The 18710-nt window shown below is 38.5% G+C and overlaps 1 protein-coding gene across 1 annotated transcript in view; it reads left to right on the top strand.

Moving 5' to 3' along the window:
• Positions 1-210: 210 nt before the first annotated feature.
• The window catches only part of UNC5C (unc-5 netrin receptor C), a 362397-nt gene continuing 343897 nt past the window's right edge, over positions 211-18710 (top strand). Inside the window, exon 1 of the mRNA XM_058547532.1 lies at positions 211-661. Within this exon, the coding sequence (XP_058403515.1) occupies positions 538-661 (124 nt within the window). The 5' untranslated portion in view covers positions 211-537. The remainder of the gene's footprint in view (positions 662-18710) is intronic.

The raw sequence follows: 18710 nt of genomic DNA, 5'->3' as shown, positions 1-18710 counted from the left end.
GACCGGTCTTGGCCATCCAGCAGCGGCAGCCGGGACGTCTCTCCGCCGGCGTGAGAACACTGAGATTAGAGACGGGAGCGCCTCACTGTGCCCAACTCCCTCCCTCCGCTCCCTCCTCCTCCCACTTCTCTCTTCTTTCCCCCCGCCCCCCGTGCCTGTGTGTGTTCGGCACAGGCGAGGGGACCCGGAGAGCAGTCTAGGCTCGGCGCGTGGCGGAGCTGCGGCTGCTCTTGCTGCTGGGGGAGCCGCGCGGTGGCCGCCTTGCGCCTCCCCGGACTTTCCAAGTGGGGGCAGAGCAGCCGCTCACGGAGCCGCCAGTTAGAAGGCACAGGGAAAGAGGGACCTCCAAACTCCTCCTCAGCGGCTCCTCTCCACCCCCTTTTGGCCCCTGCCCTTGGAGAAAGTGGAGTGTGGCGCTCGGTTATCATTATTTCTTCGAACTGCTTCGCGGTGCACGGATTCAGCTGCTGCCCAGTGGGGCTTTCCGCTGTTTGCGCGTCTCTGTGTGTGGTTCCCCTCGGCACACCTCTGTCGACGATGAGGAAAGGTCTGCGGGCGACAGCGGCCCGCTGCGGACTGGGGCTGGGATACGTGCTGCAAATGCTCGTGCTACCTGCCCTGGCCCTTCTCAGCGCCAGCGGCACCGGCTCGGCGGCTCAAGGTAAGGGGGTCCGCCAAGCTCCGCGGCCACCTCCCTTCGCTTCTTCCTTCCCTCCTTCTTCCTCTCCTCCTCCCCAGCTCTCCTGGCTTCCTTAATCCGCCTCGTTGCTCTCAACTGGAAATCACTTTAAATTCCACTTTCCCAACTAGTCAAGAAGCTTTGGTTATTGTTATTTTTAATCTATCTTCCGAGAAGGGCACGGATGGACCAGGGACGCACAGGGTGTGGACACGCATCTGTCTCGGGCATGTGGGCGCCTTGGGTGTCTTTTGCACTTTCTGCTCCACAGGCACACGTTGTTGCATATTGTACACACTGAGGTTTGGAGAGACTCTCGGTGCTGGTAGCTGTGTGGCATGCCATAGATACACTCTGATGCGCAGGGGCACCCCGCGCTGTGCCACATCTGGGGTTGCGGGATCTTCAGTGAGTCTCTGAGCATGCCAGACGCCGAGGGGCGCTAACTAAGGAAATGTGCCCATTACGGCCGAGGACCCACAGGCGCCGGTGCCCCGCGGCTGCTGCTCTGGGCGCTGTGGAGATAGCACAGCGCACCCGGCCCCGCACCCTAGCCTGCTGCAGGCCCCGGGGCGTGCACGCTCTGCACTCTTAGCCTCCGTAGGTCTCCCTCCCAGCAGGCGACGGAGAAACTTAAAACCTCAGAGCTCTGGGGAGACGGACAGGCCTTTCAAACCAAATCCAAAACTCCCCAGGGTAACCAGCCAGTTTATAACTCTGACATTTTAATTTAATGCGTCTGAGCTTTAAAATAATGTCCGGGGCCCTGGGCAAAACCGGGAGTGGGAGAAGAGCGGCCCGGAGTTAGCGGTGGGGAAGGGAGGAGGAGAGGCACGGAGGCAGATCGGCTAGCTCCCTTCTGTCCCCTGAGTTTGAAGTGGTTGCGGCAGCGCCCAGCGTTCCGAGCGCGGGAAGCTGAGTAGAAAGGAGATGGAGAGGAAGGAGCCCACGCTGCCCTCCCCGAGGTCTGCCTCGGGTCACCTGGGCCTCCAATCCTCTGACCACGCCAAGCGCCCATCTGGGTCTTTTCGCCCAGTTCTGTGGTGGTCGCTGGCTCAGGGGAGGCAGCTCAACTTTTCCTTGGGGTGGGGATGGGGGTGGAGGAAGCTTATGCAGCATTCGGAGGTAATCTGGGGATCCCATCATCTAGGTCACACTTCTTTCCAAATTTGGAGAGCGGAGGAGGCGCGGAGATAGCCTCAACTCCCAGGGCGATGCTCAGACCCTGGAGATGCCCGACAGCATTGCCTCTGATCTGCGAAGGCGCTGGGGGCGAGGGCGTTGGAGTTGGAGAGGAGCGCTGAGTGTAGGCGAGTGTGGTCCGGGTGGGGAGGTAAGTCATTAGCGAGGCTTTGTGAATTAGCCATAGCTACTTCGGGAGTAAATTTTCCTGCTGCCTCGCTAAGTGGCCACGCTCATAAATCCTTCCTTCCCTTGCTGCCAGAAGCCTCCCATCCCCAAGGTTCTGCCCTGGTTTTCCTATGCATACTTCCAGAGCTCATCTGTCCATTTTGCAAAGGAACCTCCATTGAGAATCACAAGCACTTGTAGATCTCCTGAAATGGATAAGGAGTTCTCAGGGCGGCAGCGAGGGTGCTTAGAGGAGGGTGTTTGGAAGTTTAAGTGAGCAACCTGATGAATAGTTGTGGAATGGACCGCGTGACTCCCTGTGGAATTCGCCCGCTGTTATTGGGCACACAAAGGACTAAGCCATGGGATGGAGGTGGGGTGGAGGGGGACACGGGGTGAGAGAACTCTTTGGGAAAAGGACAAGTTAAAGTCCCCAAAGTTGCCAAACGGGAGGTAGAGAATCCCTGCCGAGAGCTTACTACAGCCAAATTAAAAAGACTGGGTAGGAAAAAGGATCAATAAAGGTAATCAAACAGGAGATTGTAAATAGATTAATATTGAAAGAAGAAGGGGAGAAGAGATTAAAAGAAAAGATGCTCAGGATAGATTGAGGTTTGCCACTTGAACTTGTTTCTTCTTGTAGAGCAGATTGAACCTGCTCTTCTGATCTTAAGTGGAAAAATGAAATGTATTAACAGAATGCATCCAACATGGGTGTGTGCATTTCACTGCTGTTCTCCATTTAGTTTATTTAGTTCTCTCAGTTCCTGGTGAATAAACTATTTATTTATGTTTGAATCTTGTGGTCTTTGAAAGATGCTATTCCACCACTTTTATCTCTGTTATCCTCTATGTTCCAGGATAGCAGCTCTTCCTGTGTTGTCTGTTAGGTATCAGAAATGTAGAAAGCACCAAACTCTACTGTCAGCTGCTGTCACCATCACTCTATCCATTCCCCAAGCCTGTTTACTGCTGAACCACTGGTACACTTTCTTCTCAGAATCACACTTTTATAATGGTCTGATGGACAGACCTCCTTTTCCTTCTGATTTCTTCTCCTTTTTCCTCTCTCTTTGGACTAGAATACTAGGGAAAGAAAAGATGCTGTTGCTCCCTCAAGGTATGATTTCCATGTGCTGAGGACTTGAAGATGGGAATGAACTATTTTTATGAATGGAAGTACTATGCAATTAAGATGAGAAAGTTAATTTAAGCACTTCTTTACAATGTGGGTGAGGTTTTTATTCTGTTAGAGAAGTACTGGAAAAATTAGAAGTTTTAGAAAATTTATATCTCTTCAGAGATGGTCAAGAAAACAGATGTTTAAGATAAAAACATAATAAGTGTTATTTGTGAGTGTGCTGTGTTTTATAACTGTGGTTTAAAGAAAGACAGCCGTCATTTTAAACAGGTCCTCGGGAGATGCTCTAGGCTTTAGGCAACGACTCGCTCCTTTCTGGCTCTCCTCTAATTGTTTCATTCAGAATTGCTGGGAACTCCTAGCTCCAGGGAATTTGTGGTGTTTCTAACTTCCAAGAATGAAAGATTTTACTAGGAAAAGGCTGTGTGTGTGTGTGTGTGTATGTGTGTGTGTGTGTGTTTGATCAGTGTGCCTCTGAATCAGTGCCCTCCTGTTTTATAAATGCATTTTATTTCTGGACTACACAGCATTGGTATTCTGCTTATCTAGCACCAACTAGTGTTATGAGTGTTAACACCACCAAACTGAGAACAGAAAATTACTGAAGTCTCTAATTATATTGGGATAATTCTCTGTTATCGTTAAGTTAATTTATGTTTTTTAAAACAATATACTTCAAACGCGTAAAAATTACTTTCATGCGTTTATGAATTTCATATTGGTGTGGTATAGACAATTGGCGTGAAAGATAACTGAATTTCATTACAGTTATACCATATATTTTTCCATTTTAGGAGCAGAGTAAATTCACAATTTGCAATAAGAAAAAGTAGGCTAGTTTACCTTTGTTTAGAATAATAATTTCATGTATTCTAGCTTAGAGAATGCTTAAAAGGCTTCAGAGAATAAACTTTTCAAACATTTGCAAAGAATGAGGAACCATTAGATTGTTAACATTTATTGACTCCCTGTCCTGGTGTTCTGTGTACAGGGGATTCGGAGTTCAACAAAACAGGGTACTTCAGCATTTCCCACTGTAGTCTGGGAGCTGGTTGTCCTAATCAGAATTCATCTGATCTTTTTTAAGCAAACCCCCTAAGGACATGAAGGAGACATGAGCTCTACTAGGCAAACCCTCTTAGCTTACTTAGAATTATGGCTGAGACTTTAAAATAACTGTTCTCGAATGTATGCTAGGTTCTCCAGTTAGTGCAGACAGTCAGAGTGTGCTCTGTTAGGCCTTAGGCCTTAACTGCGTTTAGCACTTTTCTGATTTAGGTCATGGCTTTGCTGGAGCAGCAGAGGGAGTCACTCTCAGAAGAAACGTTAAAATTACAGGCTGCAACCACTTCAGAAGATGATGGAGAAAATAGTGAGGGTGGGGATTGAGCCAGGCTCTTGCCTTGCAGTTTTAGCCTATATCTTTGTTAGTTTGACTTTTGTATTTGCGGTAGTTAAAAACAAACTTGTTCACATTTCCCCACAAATTAGAAACCCTATTAGCTGGTTTGGGTAGTGTATGGTATTAGTAGTAAAGTTCTCAACAAACCATTATTGTGTACCTCCTGTGTCCCAGACAGTGTCTATTTGTTAGGGACGCAGAGTTGAAGGAGAGAATTTCAGCCCTCAACGAAGACAGACTTATAAGCATATAATTATAATTCACTTTCTGAATATAACAGTGGGCATAGATATAGTACTTTCTAGATTGAAGCATCCAAAGATAGTAAACATAGGTCAGCCTATGTTTAGTGTGAGTGGTGGTGGTCAGGGCTGGGGGTGGGGCGGGGGGGCAGATTCCAAAATTTCTACACAGAGCAACTTAACGGTGGCAGTTGGGTTGGAAGTGGGATGTTCTTAAAGCCAAGTTTGAATTCCATCTCTCTTCTGTTAAATCCTACCTAGATTGAATATGTATTTGGTCTGGCTTTGGGGAGGCACAAGCTAAAGGCTGTTTAGTGGTGTGTGCTCATTCTGCCAGTTAGCGTAGTGGTTACCACTGTCTCATAATCCTGCCTCCACCACATCCTAGCTATGTGGCCATGAGTGAGTTATTTAGCATCTCTGCCTCAGTTTCCTCAGATGTAAAATGAGGATAATGTACACTGTAAGTCATATTAGGATTGAATGAATTCATACATGTAATGTATTTAGAGCAGTATTCTGTGGCTTCCAATTCTATAAATCACTGGCAAAGAAATCTAGAAGTTAAAGAAGTTAAGGGTCAATGATTTTGAACTCGGAGTGGAGATTGCTGCAGACACTGCTGCCCCAAAAGCAACAAATGGAGCTGTCTGAGATGCAGTGGACCACTGCAAACTCCTGGACTGTGCGTGGCTCTTTGAACAGCCTGTGGGAAGCTCTCTCCTTTCATAGCCTCATTTCTTCCTTTCTGCTCTCTCTGGGAACATTAACCTAATATCATCTCTCAAAATGCCATGTTAGGTCACTGCCAGTTAAGTCCTGGCTACAAGCTCTACTCTTGACTTTCTGTCTTTATAATGATTATTGAAAGATAACCTTTCATAAGTCCATAAACACTTTTATGAAAAAAAGAATTGTCAAGTCCCAGGTTTTCAGATAAGGGTTTGGGGAAAATCAGCCCTTTATGCAAATATCAATGGTTTTTATTTAAAAAAAAATGGACACAGTGTATAGTCTAAAGAACATTGAAAACATGTTAAAACGACACAAAAACGTAGAAAAATAGGTTGACTTGAAGGCAAAGCAAATTCACCAGGACTTTCATATATTCAAATAATATTTTCAATAGAAAGACTTAGTATCCCAATTTACAACAACGTGGATAATCTAGATAACATATATTTTGAAAGTTGCACATTTAATTACTTCTACTTTAATGGTTATTGCTATTTTTTTCATGTTTGGTGCAAATGTTGTTTTCTGGCTGACTTTTAAGATAAAACTAGAGATTTATGAGGCTTTTTATGTTACTTAGAGTTAAGACAGATCTTTCTCCTACAGTATTTTCATTCTGCTTTTAATTTTTGATTGCTTGGTCGGCACTTAGCCCAAATTTCTCACTCTTTCTTTTTTAACATAACTTCTTGTAGTACTTATGGTCCCTTCTTTGATTTCATCCTTTATTTGGTTTTGTTATTGCTTTTATTTGTGGAGGGCAGCTATCTGAATCTGAGACCTTGAGTATTGTCCCAGTATCACTTAGTTCAAGGATATTTGAACTAGAACAGAAACTCAGTGCTATTTTTTACGCAACTTTTTTGAAGTAGAGTAGGTTTGCCTTGAATAACGTTAAAATACTACTCTTTTTTTCTAGTTCTTAAAAAGAAATCCAATAATTGAATAATTTATAGTTTCTCTTATTTTAAATATTTGTCATCTCCAAATTTATGGAGATTTTAATAAAAAACATTTTATAGTAATTTTATGAGCTAACAAGATCAGAAATAGTAAACTCTTTATCCTCTCTACCTGAGTTCTCAGAAGAATTTCTGCCTTTTCATGAAAACCCAAAACAAATATTAAGTTGCAAATATTTGGACTCTTTATAAACATATGTTATAAAATATTGTGTTATAATTTCAGAATTAAAAAAAAAGTCTTGGGTTGAAGTTGTAATGTGGTTTCTCATTTTAAGTATTCCTGCCCCTCAAAAAGTTGCTCCCTTAAAATTATTCAATGAGGTTTTGAAATACACAGAAGAATGCCTCCAGATTTTATAGGTACTTAAAACATATCTAGCCTTCTACACAGAGTTCATTGTGTTCAAGTTACTGTGATATTAATTAAATTGAAGTTATAATTTAGAAAGTGAGCTATAGCTTTGAAAGTGCCAAATATGCAGATATTTGTCCTTATGTCAGTAAACCTGTTATTAGCAGTGAGCAGTAATTCAAAAGTGCTTTGTGTGGCAAAAGTGAAGTCTAATTGAAAACGCCAATGTTTGGGGAATACCCTATTTTAATTAAATCGCTGATTGTCTCTCTGCCAGAGGGGTGGTGGACTGTGTGGGGGAGAGGAGCCAGGTGAGCCTTCATTATATTGATGTGCCTGTTACGGTTCTTACTTGAACTATGAGGGTCAAAATAACCATGTTAACAGATGAGATTGATTAGTCAGATTTAACTCCAGAGTTACCAGTCTTATTTCTTTTAAAATTTTGTGAGGATAGTGGTTTTGACTTCATTAATCATTATCATTTGGGTCCTGTGGCTAGTTTCATTTCTCAGCAATTATGAGAACCATAAAAATGCCTCATGTAAATGAACATGTATTATCTGCTCTTCTAACTAAGAATGCTAAACAACAGAAACTCCCTCAGCACATTTAACAAGTTTATTGATGAATGCTAACATTTCTCATTTTTAGTCAATGTCTTAATTGATTATTTAATCATGGACTGCTTGAACTCAACTATAATTTATTGTTTTCTCTTTTTTTCCTGTTCAGAAGACGTTATATATGAACATTCCTTTCCAATAAAAACAGATTAGTGCTTACATATTAAAAATCTTCAGCCCAGTTATAAGGATAAATATGTTCTTGAATGGAAATGTAGGTGTTCTTCAAAATTCAAGAAAATTAGTGTATGCAATAATATAAAATATAAAAGAGCAGATAGAAGTGAAGTATACCATTTGTATAGAAATTAGTCATTTTAAATTAATTCGTAATGTACATTCTCTTAGTAGTAGTGCAATATGGTAGGGTGTGTTGTGTAATAATATCCACTTATAATTACAGGCATAGTGAATTATATTCACATATAAGATAAAAATTAAAAGGAGCAATTTTAGACTATTCTATTATCTATGAATTTGCAACTTTGTTACTTGTATTCGAATTTTAAATCATTCTAATATCTTTTTGGAATTTCAGGAACCTAAAAAAATCCTTTCAAAACTAGATCAAAGAGTACTCTTTAACAAATGGTATTCTCTAAGTTTACGGGAAATAAAAAGGATAGTGACAAAAGCACTGTTGCTGTTTTATGTTAGGTCATTTTCAGAGACCTGTTATCTCTAATCTAAACCAAACAAATAACCAAATTACTACCACAACAAAAACTTTATGATTGGGCAGACATAGTAAGTAATGGTAATTTCACTTTGAGCATTATGTCTATCTGAAATATGTTGATATTTGAATTTAGCTTTGATAAAGGGAAAATGATGTATTTTATCTTCCATTGAATAAAGAGTTTGCCGGATATACACATTGTAGCCACCCAGTGGAAGTGTGCAAGTTTAGCGAGAAGCAATCTTGAAGACATTCTAAATAAAACAGTAATTAAGTTGCCTGTCGTTTTCTTTAGCAACTTTCCTTTCTTCTGGATCTTAGTAAGATGATGAAAGAGTATAAGCTTTAAAATGGGTTAGGGATCAAATTCAAGGGTTGAAAGAGCCTAAGCCATTTCCCTCCCAGCCTGCTACAGCCATCACCAGCAAAGCTCGCAGCTTGGGGGAAAACAGAAGCCCATTTCAGTAACTGCTCTCAGAAGGTGAGAAAAAACAGGCATGTTCAAATGATTTATTATTTGTGCTATCCGGAATAGAGACCTAAGATCAGTATCTCATGATAATATTATGCAACAGGCCCTCTGACTTCAAACTTTTATCTAAATAGAGTCTTGATCTGCACCTATTTCCATTAACATAGCAAAAGAATTTGGAAAGTCTTTAAAAGGTGTGTATTTGAAAAAAGTTACATGTGGATTTTGCTTGGACCTATTTGAGCAGGATGTGCTTGTCTGAGCAATCTAGACTTAAATCAGTGGTATACTGATATATTGTATCTGATAGTATATTTCGCTAGTGGGAATATATAATTAATCCTTCAGTGGTCTTTATAAAATGCATTGCCATCTCCTGAGCTACTCTGTTAAACAATGCCATTAATAACAATACCAACATTGTATCTTAAATCTCACCTGTACATCAGAAATGGATGGCATTCTTAGAATTATATTAGAGTTCTTAGGGACAGTTGTCCCAGAAAAGAGTTTGCATAAGTGGAGTTTTATCTTTAATATAATTACAATACATTTAAAAAAATGTTGCCAATATCTTTCTCTTATAGATTGATCAAAATATATATTTATTTTTGTTTGTATTTACATGCACGTATATGTATATATATCTATATGGAATTAAAAGGACGACAGTGAAGAAAGTTAGAGTTTAACTACTATAACATGATGAAAAATATAGAAGGATGGCTAGGAAAAGTTTTAACAATAGCTGTATTTTCCCAGTAGGGATAGGGGTAATCAGTTTATAGGATTTATTAGAAATGATGATCACATGAGAGATACACATCATTTTTTATTGAATTAAATAACTATGGAATTATTTCCTAGGAGGGTATTTCTAGGCAGACTCTTAATGAAATGAAGAGTTGCAAGGAGTAGACAAATATAGTTCAGTAATTCCCTGTAAGCATGTGTATACTTGCACAAATTGTGTGTGTGTGTGTAACTTTTTTTGTTTTAGGAGAGTTCCTTTTCAAACAGCCTTGGCAATATCCTTAAAAAAAAAAACAGAACCTATTAAACAAATAAAAACAAAACTTTTTTACTTATGAACAAATTCATAAAGGTAGTCATTGAATAGGGAATCAGATTTAATCACTGGTTTCTAACTGAAAAATTGTATCCTTTCCTGCAAAAAGTGTGTTGCTCTCGGCCAGTAGCTGAGTCATTTCCATAGTGTACAGTAGAGACGCCTCTCCCTCATTCGTGTGGTCGCTTATCTGATAGAAACAAGTTTTCTCCTGTCCTCCAGTGACAGAGACTGGGGGGTCTCTACTTTACTGCTTGTTGCAAACATGTGGAGAAGAACTTCCGTATTTTCCTACACAGTGGACTACAATTTGTTGACCAAGGAGCACGTCAGCTTTCCTGCACGCCTGGGTAGTCCTTCCTTCACACTGGGACTTTCTCTCTGAGTGTTCTCCAGGAGAGACATCATTTCCTGGTAAGCACCCTGCCTGAGGTGACCTCTTATGTGGGCTGATGGTTACGTGGGCTGATGGAAGGAGAGGTCAGTTGCATTGCTCTTCCCTGGATTCTGTGATGATATTTCAACTTCTTAATCAAATGGAATTATGTTTTCAGAGTGCAGAATATTTGATTTTCTTGGACTCCCTCAGATGCCTTACAGGTAGCTTTACTTCCAGGTTTCTCCATTTCATCCATTGAAAGATTTATTTAAATGAAGAAAGATAAAGTTAATTGAAGGGGGAAAAAGGTTGTTACTAATGAAAGAATATACAGAATTTCATGCCAGATAGAAGGATAATGTACTTCCTTGCTTATATTCAATATTGTATTAAATACAAGTTGATATATAAATATTTATGATACAATATATAAATATATAGTAATTATTTCCAGACGTTTCCACATCACTTGGTGTTTGTGAACTAGGATTTTAAAAGATGCAAATAAATTCTAGTGTTCCGAAAATTGTTTTGTATGTTCTCTATTGTGCATATCCTACATTGATGGAGGATAACAGGGTTTTCATAGCAAATACGTAGTATTCTGCTAAAATAGCCAAGTAAATAATAATGCCTCAAAGTTTTGTGATTACAAGTCTAAATGCTAATCAAGGATGTTGCCTGTTTAATGCAGAATTGCAAGGTTAAAAGGGGGGTCTTACAGATAACAGTGGATTCCAGAGTCCTTGAAGTTGTTTTGCGTTCAGTGGCAGTCTAAATTAAGGAAAGGAATGTTCAAACACCGCACTTGAAGAAAAGGGATTTTTTATAGAAAGGAGCCATTTCTGCTAATAGCCAGTAACTGCACGTAACCCTGCTGACATTAAAAGTCCATTAGCTAAGCCCAGTTTAAATAGCAGCTGATGCGGTGTCAGCTAAATGTCCACTGGAATTTTTTCATATAATGCAGTAATAGCAGCTCTATCACTTTTTCTAAAACTACATACATTAAGTAAAACAAATGTCATCGGATAGTAGTGGCAGGGCTGCTAATAAACAGACAGAGATTTGTGATGAAACAAAAGTAACAGTCTATATAACAAGAAGATAATAAATGGCCGTGATGGTTTTAAAAGGGAGCCTTTGAGAAAAATCATATGGAGAAGCTTAAGCTGACATCCAGAAAGAGCTGTTTCCATAGAAGCACATGTTAACGTGCACTACTTTGAGATATTCATTTAAAATGAAGTGATTTTTTTATTATTAGCCTCCATGTTTAGTTTTTCAGTGTATTTTGAAACAACAGGAAGCCCCCTCCTTAGACACTGTTATGTGTGTAAATGGCGGGGGAAGGGAGGAGGGATCCAAGCAATTAAGAAAAAAGAACAAGTGAAAACAGAGGTATAACTTATTATGTGTTAATATTTTAAGGTGATTACTATGATAATATTTTTGAAAGCAATATGATGTTGCTTGCAATGACATCAAAGGTCGAAATGTCCATATTATCCCCCCACCCCACTTTTCTATCTTTGAATATTTTTCAGTTTCCATTTTAATCATCTGAAAAACAGGAAGCTTCAATGCAAATTATATTAGAATCCAAGAATCTTTAAGTTCATCTTAAAGAATTCTCTAACACAGTGTTCTGTTAACTATGAGACCACTGTGGAGATGAAGTGAGGGCTGATTAGTAATGTCGTGTGTGAGTCAAGCACAGGGCAGTAATTCCATCAGTGGCTGCCGTGCTCACACCACTATAAAGTGTTATGGAACCTCATGCCGACCATCCCCCATTATCAGACCATTAGTGAAATCCTGCCCAGGCAGCAGTGGGGAGCTCTGCTTAAGTGTATGACCCCAACCACTTGGTCATAAGCTTTGTGCATATTTTCACAATGGTTCCTTGAATTCTCATCACACTTTCTAGTACTCAGAATTATTTATCATTCTAAGCTGGAATTTATTTATACATCTAACCTGAGAATCACATCTTTTAATATCTTTTAATATTTTAATATGAAGTCAATTTTTCTTTATATGATTAAAAACTCACATAACTCTGCATTGCTTGCAAGGGGAAAAAAAAAGAACGAAAAGAAAAAAAAGCAGAAAATGACTATTATTTCATCTTAAGGGGGTGGCAGAGATCTCCCTTTTATGTTCACAGATTTTCATACAAGCATTTCTTAATAAGATCAAGGAGTACTCTTTGGTGTTGTTAACTGTTGGAATTCAGCTCAGACCACTGTAAAGGCTTGTTTTGAATGAATTGGAAGCTTACATGGACAGAGTTTATGCAATTAAATTCCTAACCAAAATCCCATTTACAAACATATTGCATGAGGGACTTGATGAATAGTCTCATCTTTAGTATGTAACTCAAACATTAATAACAGATGGAAATATGCCTCAGTTCAACCAGTGTGCTTTGATTTTTAATTCTAAACCCACTTTATGTTTTTCAGATTAAAACATCTGTTAAAAGTGACTATTTTCCATATGTTTTTCCTTTTCTATTGCATAATACTTAATTTATTGCAAGATGAAAAAAGAATGTCATTGTGTTTGCCCACACAATAAATTCATACACGTCTATGCACTAGTATTATGAAATTGAATTATGCTGCAGATAACAAGATGATGCTAGATTGATTGAAGTAGGACAATTATTACCTTAGAATTGGAATAGTTTTTAGAAAAAATTACCCTGCAATGTTAAGATACTGTTACTTTCTTGGATAGCTTTACAAGTGTATCTTTTTTTTTTGTATAAAGAATTACTTTTTATTGAGTGAACACAATATATGGTATGGTTTGATGCTAAACTGAATTTATTTATGCTTGAAAATCCTTTCTTAAAATAATCTTTGATAATGTCCACTCTTTAGTGTAATTATCATGACCATGTTCAGTTTAGTGAATGGTTTTAGATCTCTCTTTTCTTTTTTGCAGTTTAACATTTCCTTTTTTCGAGTGTTAGGGAATTAAAAACATTACATGTATGCGTGTGTGTGGACCTGATAATTTCCTGACATTGGAAATTAATCAAAATTCATTGGAAAAATATTAATGTCTACAACCAAGAGTATTCTTGTGACAGCTGTGCTAGGGAAAGACTAATGCCAGCCTTTACATGAGTCTTTTGGTAAAGGTGAATACACTGCTAAATCCTAAACTTGCAAATTGCATACAAGTTTAAGATCTCTTAGTTTCACTCCACAATTGCAAGTAGAATATCACCATCATAATAATATTTACATCATAGAATTGTGAGGATTAACAGGATTATCAAAAGTGAAGACTTGCTACTATATTTTCATTATGTAAGTCTATACTATACAATGATTTCCATTTGGCACTACTGTGAAAATAATTAAATGTATCACAAGAATGAGCGGCTTACACTCATTTGGGGGTACCATCATGTGGAAACATAGTCATATGAATCAACAAAAACATATTGTCAAAGGTAAAATTCTTAAAAGAAATTGGTAGATTTAAAAATCACATTTTTTATACCCAGTTAGGTTATGAAATTTTAATTGTACATTAAAACTCTTGGAAAGTGAACACATTTTTGTTTCAGTTTTATGGACAAGCAAGTTTAGATGATTTCTGTTTTTTTCTGTGCCAGATTCTGAATCTAGAATATATTCCATTAAAACTACTATATAGTAAACTTCAATGAAAAAGATCAGTTTATACTTTTTATCACACAGCCACTAAAAAGATGACTCTATTTATTATCTCTTCTAGGCTATACTTGTTTTTTTAGTTTAATAAAGATAAACTTCTCAAAACTAATTTTCTGGACATTAAACTGTCTTAGGAAGTTCTGTTGTGTGATTCCTGAGGTGTTTGTATTTTTTTGATATGAACAATATCTCTCTTGTGTCAGAATGTATGTTTGTTATTTTCTTGAGGGGGGAGGGGAGCAATTCAGAAAGCCAAATTGTTAAAACAAACATAAAAAATTAAATTATTTCACAGAGTCTCATATATTTACATTTGCAAACATTTAAACACATTCAACCCTTTAATAATGTTATATTAGAAAAGATGACATATGTTACCTAAGTATGTTTCAAATAAGTTCATTTCTCCCAACTGGATCACTGAGGAAGGTTCTTCTTGCTTCCTGCCCTGCACCACTCTCCTCTGTCCTCACACAGAAGCCAGGCAAATCGTAACAAAGGCCTCTGTAGAGCTCTTTTTCTTAAAACCCTTTGATGGCTGTCTATTATGTCTAGAATCAGATCTAAATGTCTTAACATGGCTGACAGAGATATTTGTTCTTACACCTCATGAGCGTGGCGGCTTATGCTCTTTCCTTTGCTATGAACAAGTGTTTGTTTCTCATGTTCCATCCCTTCCTGCTGGCTGACTTCTTTTCTGTTTTTCCGTCTTGGTTTAGGTCTTCATTCCTTCGTAAAGCTATCTTTCACACCCAAGTGTAACACTCTTTCCTTTCCCCATGTCCCCAGCTAGCATGTCAGCATGAAGAGAGCAGGAACCATGTTCATCGTGGTATCTCTAGTATGTGACATGGTGCTTGACACACACAGTCGGCATGTAATGTAGACCTTTTGAATGTTGTTGGGTGAATGCATATTTTGTTCATGCATAAATAACACACCTTGGAGGGACTTTTGGTGACAACTCATGGTGTTGGAGTTAGAACTTTCCAGGTTCTCTTCACCACCCACTTTTGAGAGCTACTGGATAGAATGAGCTGAATATGAAGTTGTAGATGGAAAGCAAGGACAGTCTCAGCAGTGAAAGTTTCACCATCTATTAGATTCTGCCTAAAGAGGCAGTCCTTACCCTTCCTTCGGAAATCCATTCCTACCTTCAGATTGTCTTCTCTGTAATTTGAGGCTATTAAGGAATGAAGAACTTGGATTCTCTTGTAGTTGAAGGAAATAAACCTTAGACAACTGATGAGTAAGCAGTGTAAGTACCATTGGACTCTAACTGGTTTGGTCAAGTTGCCTAAACACAGAATTGGGAGTTAAAGAGGTCTACAAGTCAAACAATACCCGAGTACCCCCCCAGGCCCCCAGAGAACCTTCCTGGTTATTCAGTTGTAGAATTCTATCATATGGAATATTGCTTAAGTAAGTTGACTTTCTTCTGAGTGGTGAAATTTTATTTTATATTAGGATCATTGTTGTATCAAAAATTTCCCTGTAGAGTATTTCTTCTTATTTCTCTCCACTATAAAGTAAACAAGTCTCTTAAGGGTATGTCTCTTAGTCTGTTTGGACTGCTCTAACAAAATACCACAGACTGGGTGGCTTATAAACAACAGAAATTTATTTCTCACAGTTCTGGAGGCTGAGAGTCCAAGATTAAGGTGGTAGGTAAGGACCCACTTTCTGGTTCATAGACAGCCATCTTCTCTCTCTGTCTTCATATGGTAGTAGGGGCAAGGGATCTCTTTTACAAGAACCCATTCATGAAGGTTCCACCCTAATGACCGAAGTATCTCCCAAAGGCCTCACTTCCTAATACCATTGTCTTTGGGGATTAAGATTTCAACATAAGGGTTTGGGGGGGAACACAAACATTGGGACTGTAGCAATATGATGATATGAATATGAGTTGTGGGGGGGGGTGGAGTTTGTGATGGGAAGTAGAGTGGCCCAAAGTCAAGAAAAATAAATCTGTTTTGGAGTGCATATTAAACCCAGTTGTTTCCCTGTAATTGACTGTTGTCTGAAAGTTCTTTTGGTAGGACCACAGCCTACTATCTTTGGGCAGGATATTTTGTCTTTTAGACTAGGAAATGTGCAGTGAAATGTATCATTATAAAGCATCATTGAATCAGATATTCTCATAGGCACTGTTAAGATGACTAAAATATGTTACGGATTATGCTACACTGCCAGCAAAGAGGAAATTATAACAAGTAACTGCTTCTTTTTTGTTAAGACTTCAGTAAACACAGACCCAACTTGCCCTGAATAATTACCGCAGAGAGCTGTGCAGTGGTCTTTAACTGGTAATTGTTTGTAATCAAGCAGCCTGAATCTTGCCTTGACATAAAGCAGAGGAAGTGGTTGGGAGACAGACCTGTAATTATCAGCGGCAGGTGCCCATAATGGAATGCCAGAGAGATGTTTAAAGAGGCAAATATTACTTTAGGAAAGACTTCAAGACTGTCAATTTAGACCAATAGACATCTAAATAAAAACTGGCTCTAGAGCAGTATTAAAAGATTTCTTTGGAAACAGAAGAAAATGTGATAAATTCCTTTTATGCAAATTAACCTCTTCTTCCATATGCCTAAATATCATCAAGATGTGAAGTCTAAAACAAGACTAGACTCCATTTTCAAAAAGGGGTGATTTAACAACATTAGACATTTTTTGGTTATTAAAAGTTTTGCTTATGGTGTAAACAAAGCTTTGCTCTTTATTTTAATAAGTAGCATATGCATAAATTGAATGAATGTAAAATTAGTTTCTTTTCTAAAATGAATTTTCAGGGCTTCAAAGGACATCAAATCATTGATTTCGTAATCATATATGACCAGAAATTTTTATTTCAATTATGTAAGTTAACAATCTTCTCCATTGTAACTTTTATGTTGAACAAAAAAAAAGAAACTCTATATGTAATGGAACCCAAAATTTTCATATACATTTTAAATTTTACTAGGTTTACTATATATTAATTTATTAGACATTGCCAATTGTTGCACAAAATTTCACCCTTCAGCGATAACATTTTCACCTTTGTCTAAAAGAAATAAAATATCATCATCCTTCCTAAATGGTACTTAGAAGAAATAATGATCCATATGATAAAGTCTATACAATAAAAACTGGTAATGAAGTTATAAAAGAAATGTTAAATGTAGATTTATAATACCAGCTCCCCTTTAAGAAATGCACTTAACTAAGTTGTTCTGATAGTGTGCTATTATTTCAGTATTTTTCTTTCATCTTAAACTATACTCCAAAGGCTCTGGTTTATATTAACTTAGAGGAAATTCTATTATATGAGGCATAGATAGACCGAAGAAACCCAACAAAACATAATTGCCTAGGTAGTCTGTTACATTTTTAAATGGAGAGTTTTCTTCTTTTTCTTTCTTTTCCAAGTATGTATACACTTTGGCTGTTTTTTTGTTGTAGGAGTGAATGAACCTCATGGAACTGAACACATTCTAATAGAGCAATCATGATATATCTGTATGACCCATTCATTCTCAGATGTGCTTAGCACGTATTTTGGGGAATATTTGTTTTCCTGCCTAATGCTAACCATATATTTATGACTATGAAAAGAAGTGAAGAAGTCAGTCATTCACTGCTCTTGCTGGAAATGCCTTCAGCTCCCACAGTAGTTGTGTGTTGAGATCTTGCCCTACTTGAAAGGAAGACATAAGATTTATTCTGGAAATTTACCAGGACAGACCAATCCTCAAAAATGTAACGGAAAAGATCTCTGTAGCTAAATTAAAATAAACTTAAGTCACACGACGCATTATGCTTAAGATAACTCCATCTAGGGGGCTGGCCAGGTGGCGCAAGCAGTTAAGTGCGTGCACTCCGCTGCGACGCCCCAGGGTTCACGGGTTTGGATCCCAGGCGCGCACCGACGCATCACTTGGCAAGCCATGCTGTGGCAGCATCCCATATAAAGTGGAGGAAGATGGGCACGGATGTTAGCCCAGGACCAGTCTTCCTTGGCAAAAAGAGGAGGATTGGCAGATGTTAGCTCAGGGCCGATCTTCCTCACACACACACAGAAAAAGATAACGCCATCTAAAAATATATAAGTTGTAGAGGGTCTCAATCCTTGTTCAAAGTGGACACCAAATATGGAAGAGAGATTCAAGAATTACCTAAAAACAGACGCATAAAAAACAAAATAAAAAGGGAATAATATTTTTATGGTTTGTCATTTATCTGCATATTTTGACTTATTTGGAGTTCTTTTTTCCTCAGATTGTAAAGTAAATTAACCCAAGCCTGACATAAGGCCCATAGTTTATATAGGTGTAAAAAAGCGTCCAAGTAGTCGCCTGCATTCTCACTAATGAATTTAAAATTTACATGGAGGAGAAAGAGGTGACTAGAACTGGTAGATGTGCAAGTTAGAACATATTTCTAACTATTTTAACATGTAGTATATTTTCTCAAACCATGGTTCAGTTTAACTGTTTTTTTTTTTTTTTTTTGGTGAGGAACATTTGCCTTGAGTTAATATCTGTTGCCAGTCCTCCCCTATTTTGTATGTGGGTTGCCACCCCAGCGTGGTCCCCCACGAGTGGTGTAGGTCCACACCCTGGAACGGAACCCGGGCTGCCACAGTGGCGAGCACCAAACTTAACCACTAGGCCACTAGACCGGCTGTGGGGCCAGCCCCCCCAATTTAACTTTGTTTATGGAGAAAAAAATTCAATACAGCCGAGATCAATTCAGAAAGTATTAATTGCCATATTCCAGCAAGGTAAATAAGATGGAATAGTATAACGTATGGTCCCTGTTTTTAAGAAACTGAAAATCTTGTTAGGAAGATAAAATATCACAGATAAAATATATTAAACTATGAGATGGAAAATTGACATAAGAGTAAATAAAAATATTTAGAAAGAGGTAAAAG

Source organism: Diceros bicornis, chromosome 8, assembly GCF_020826845.1.
Source record: "Diceros bicornis minor isolate mBicDic1 chromosome 8, mDicBic1.mat.cur, whole genome shotgun sequence".
NCBI lineage: Eukaryota > Metazoa > Chordata > Mammalia > Perissodactyla > Rhinocerotidae > Diceros > Diceros bicornis.
Note: the sequence above shows the minus strand (reverse complement) of the source record. Positions and strands in the feature narration are given on the sequence as shown.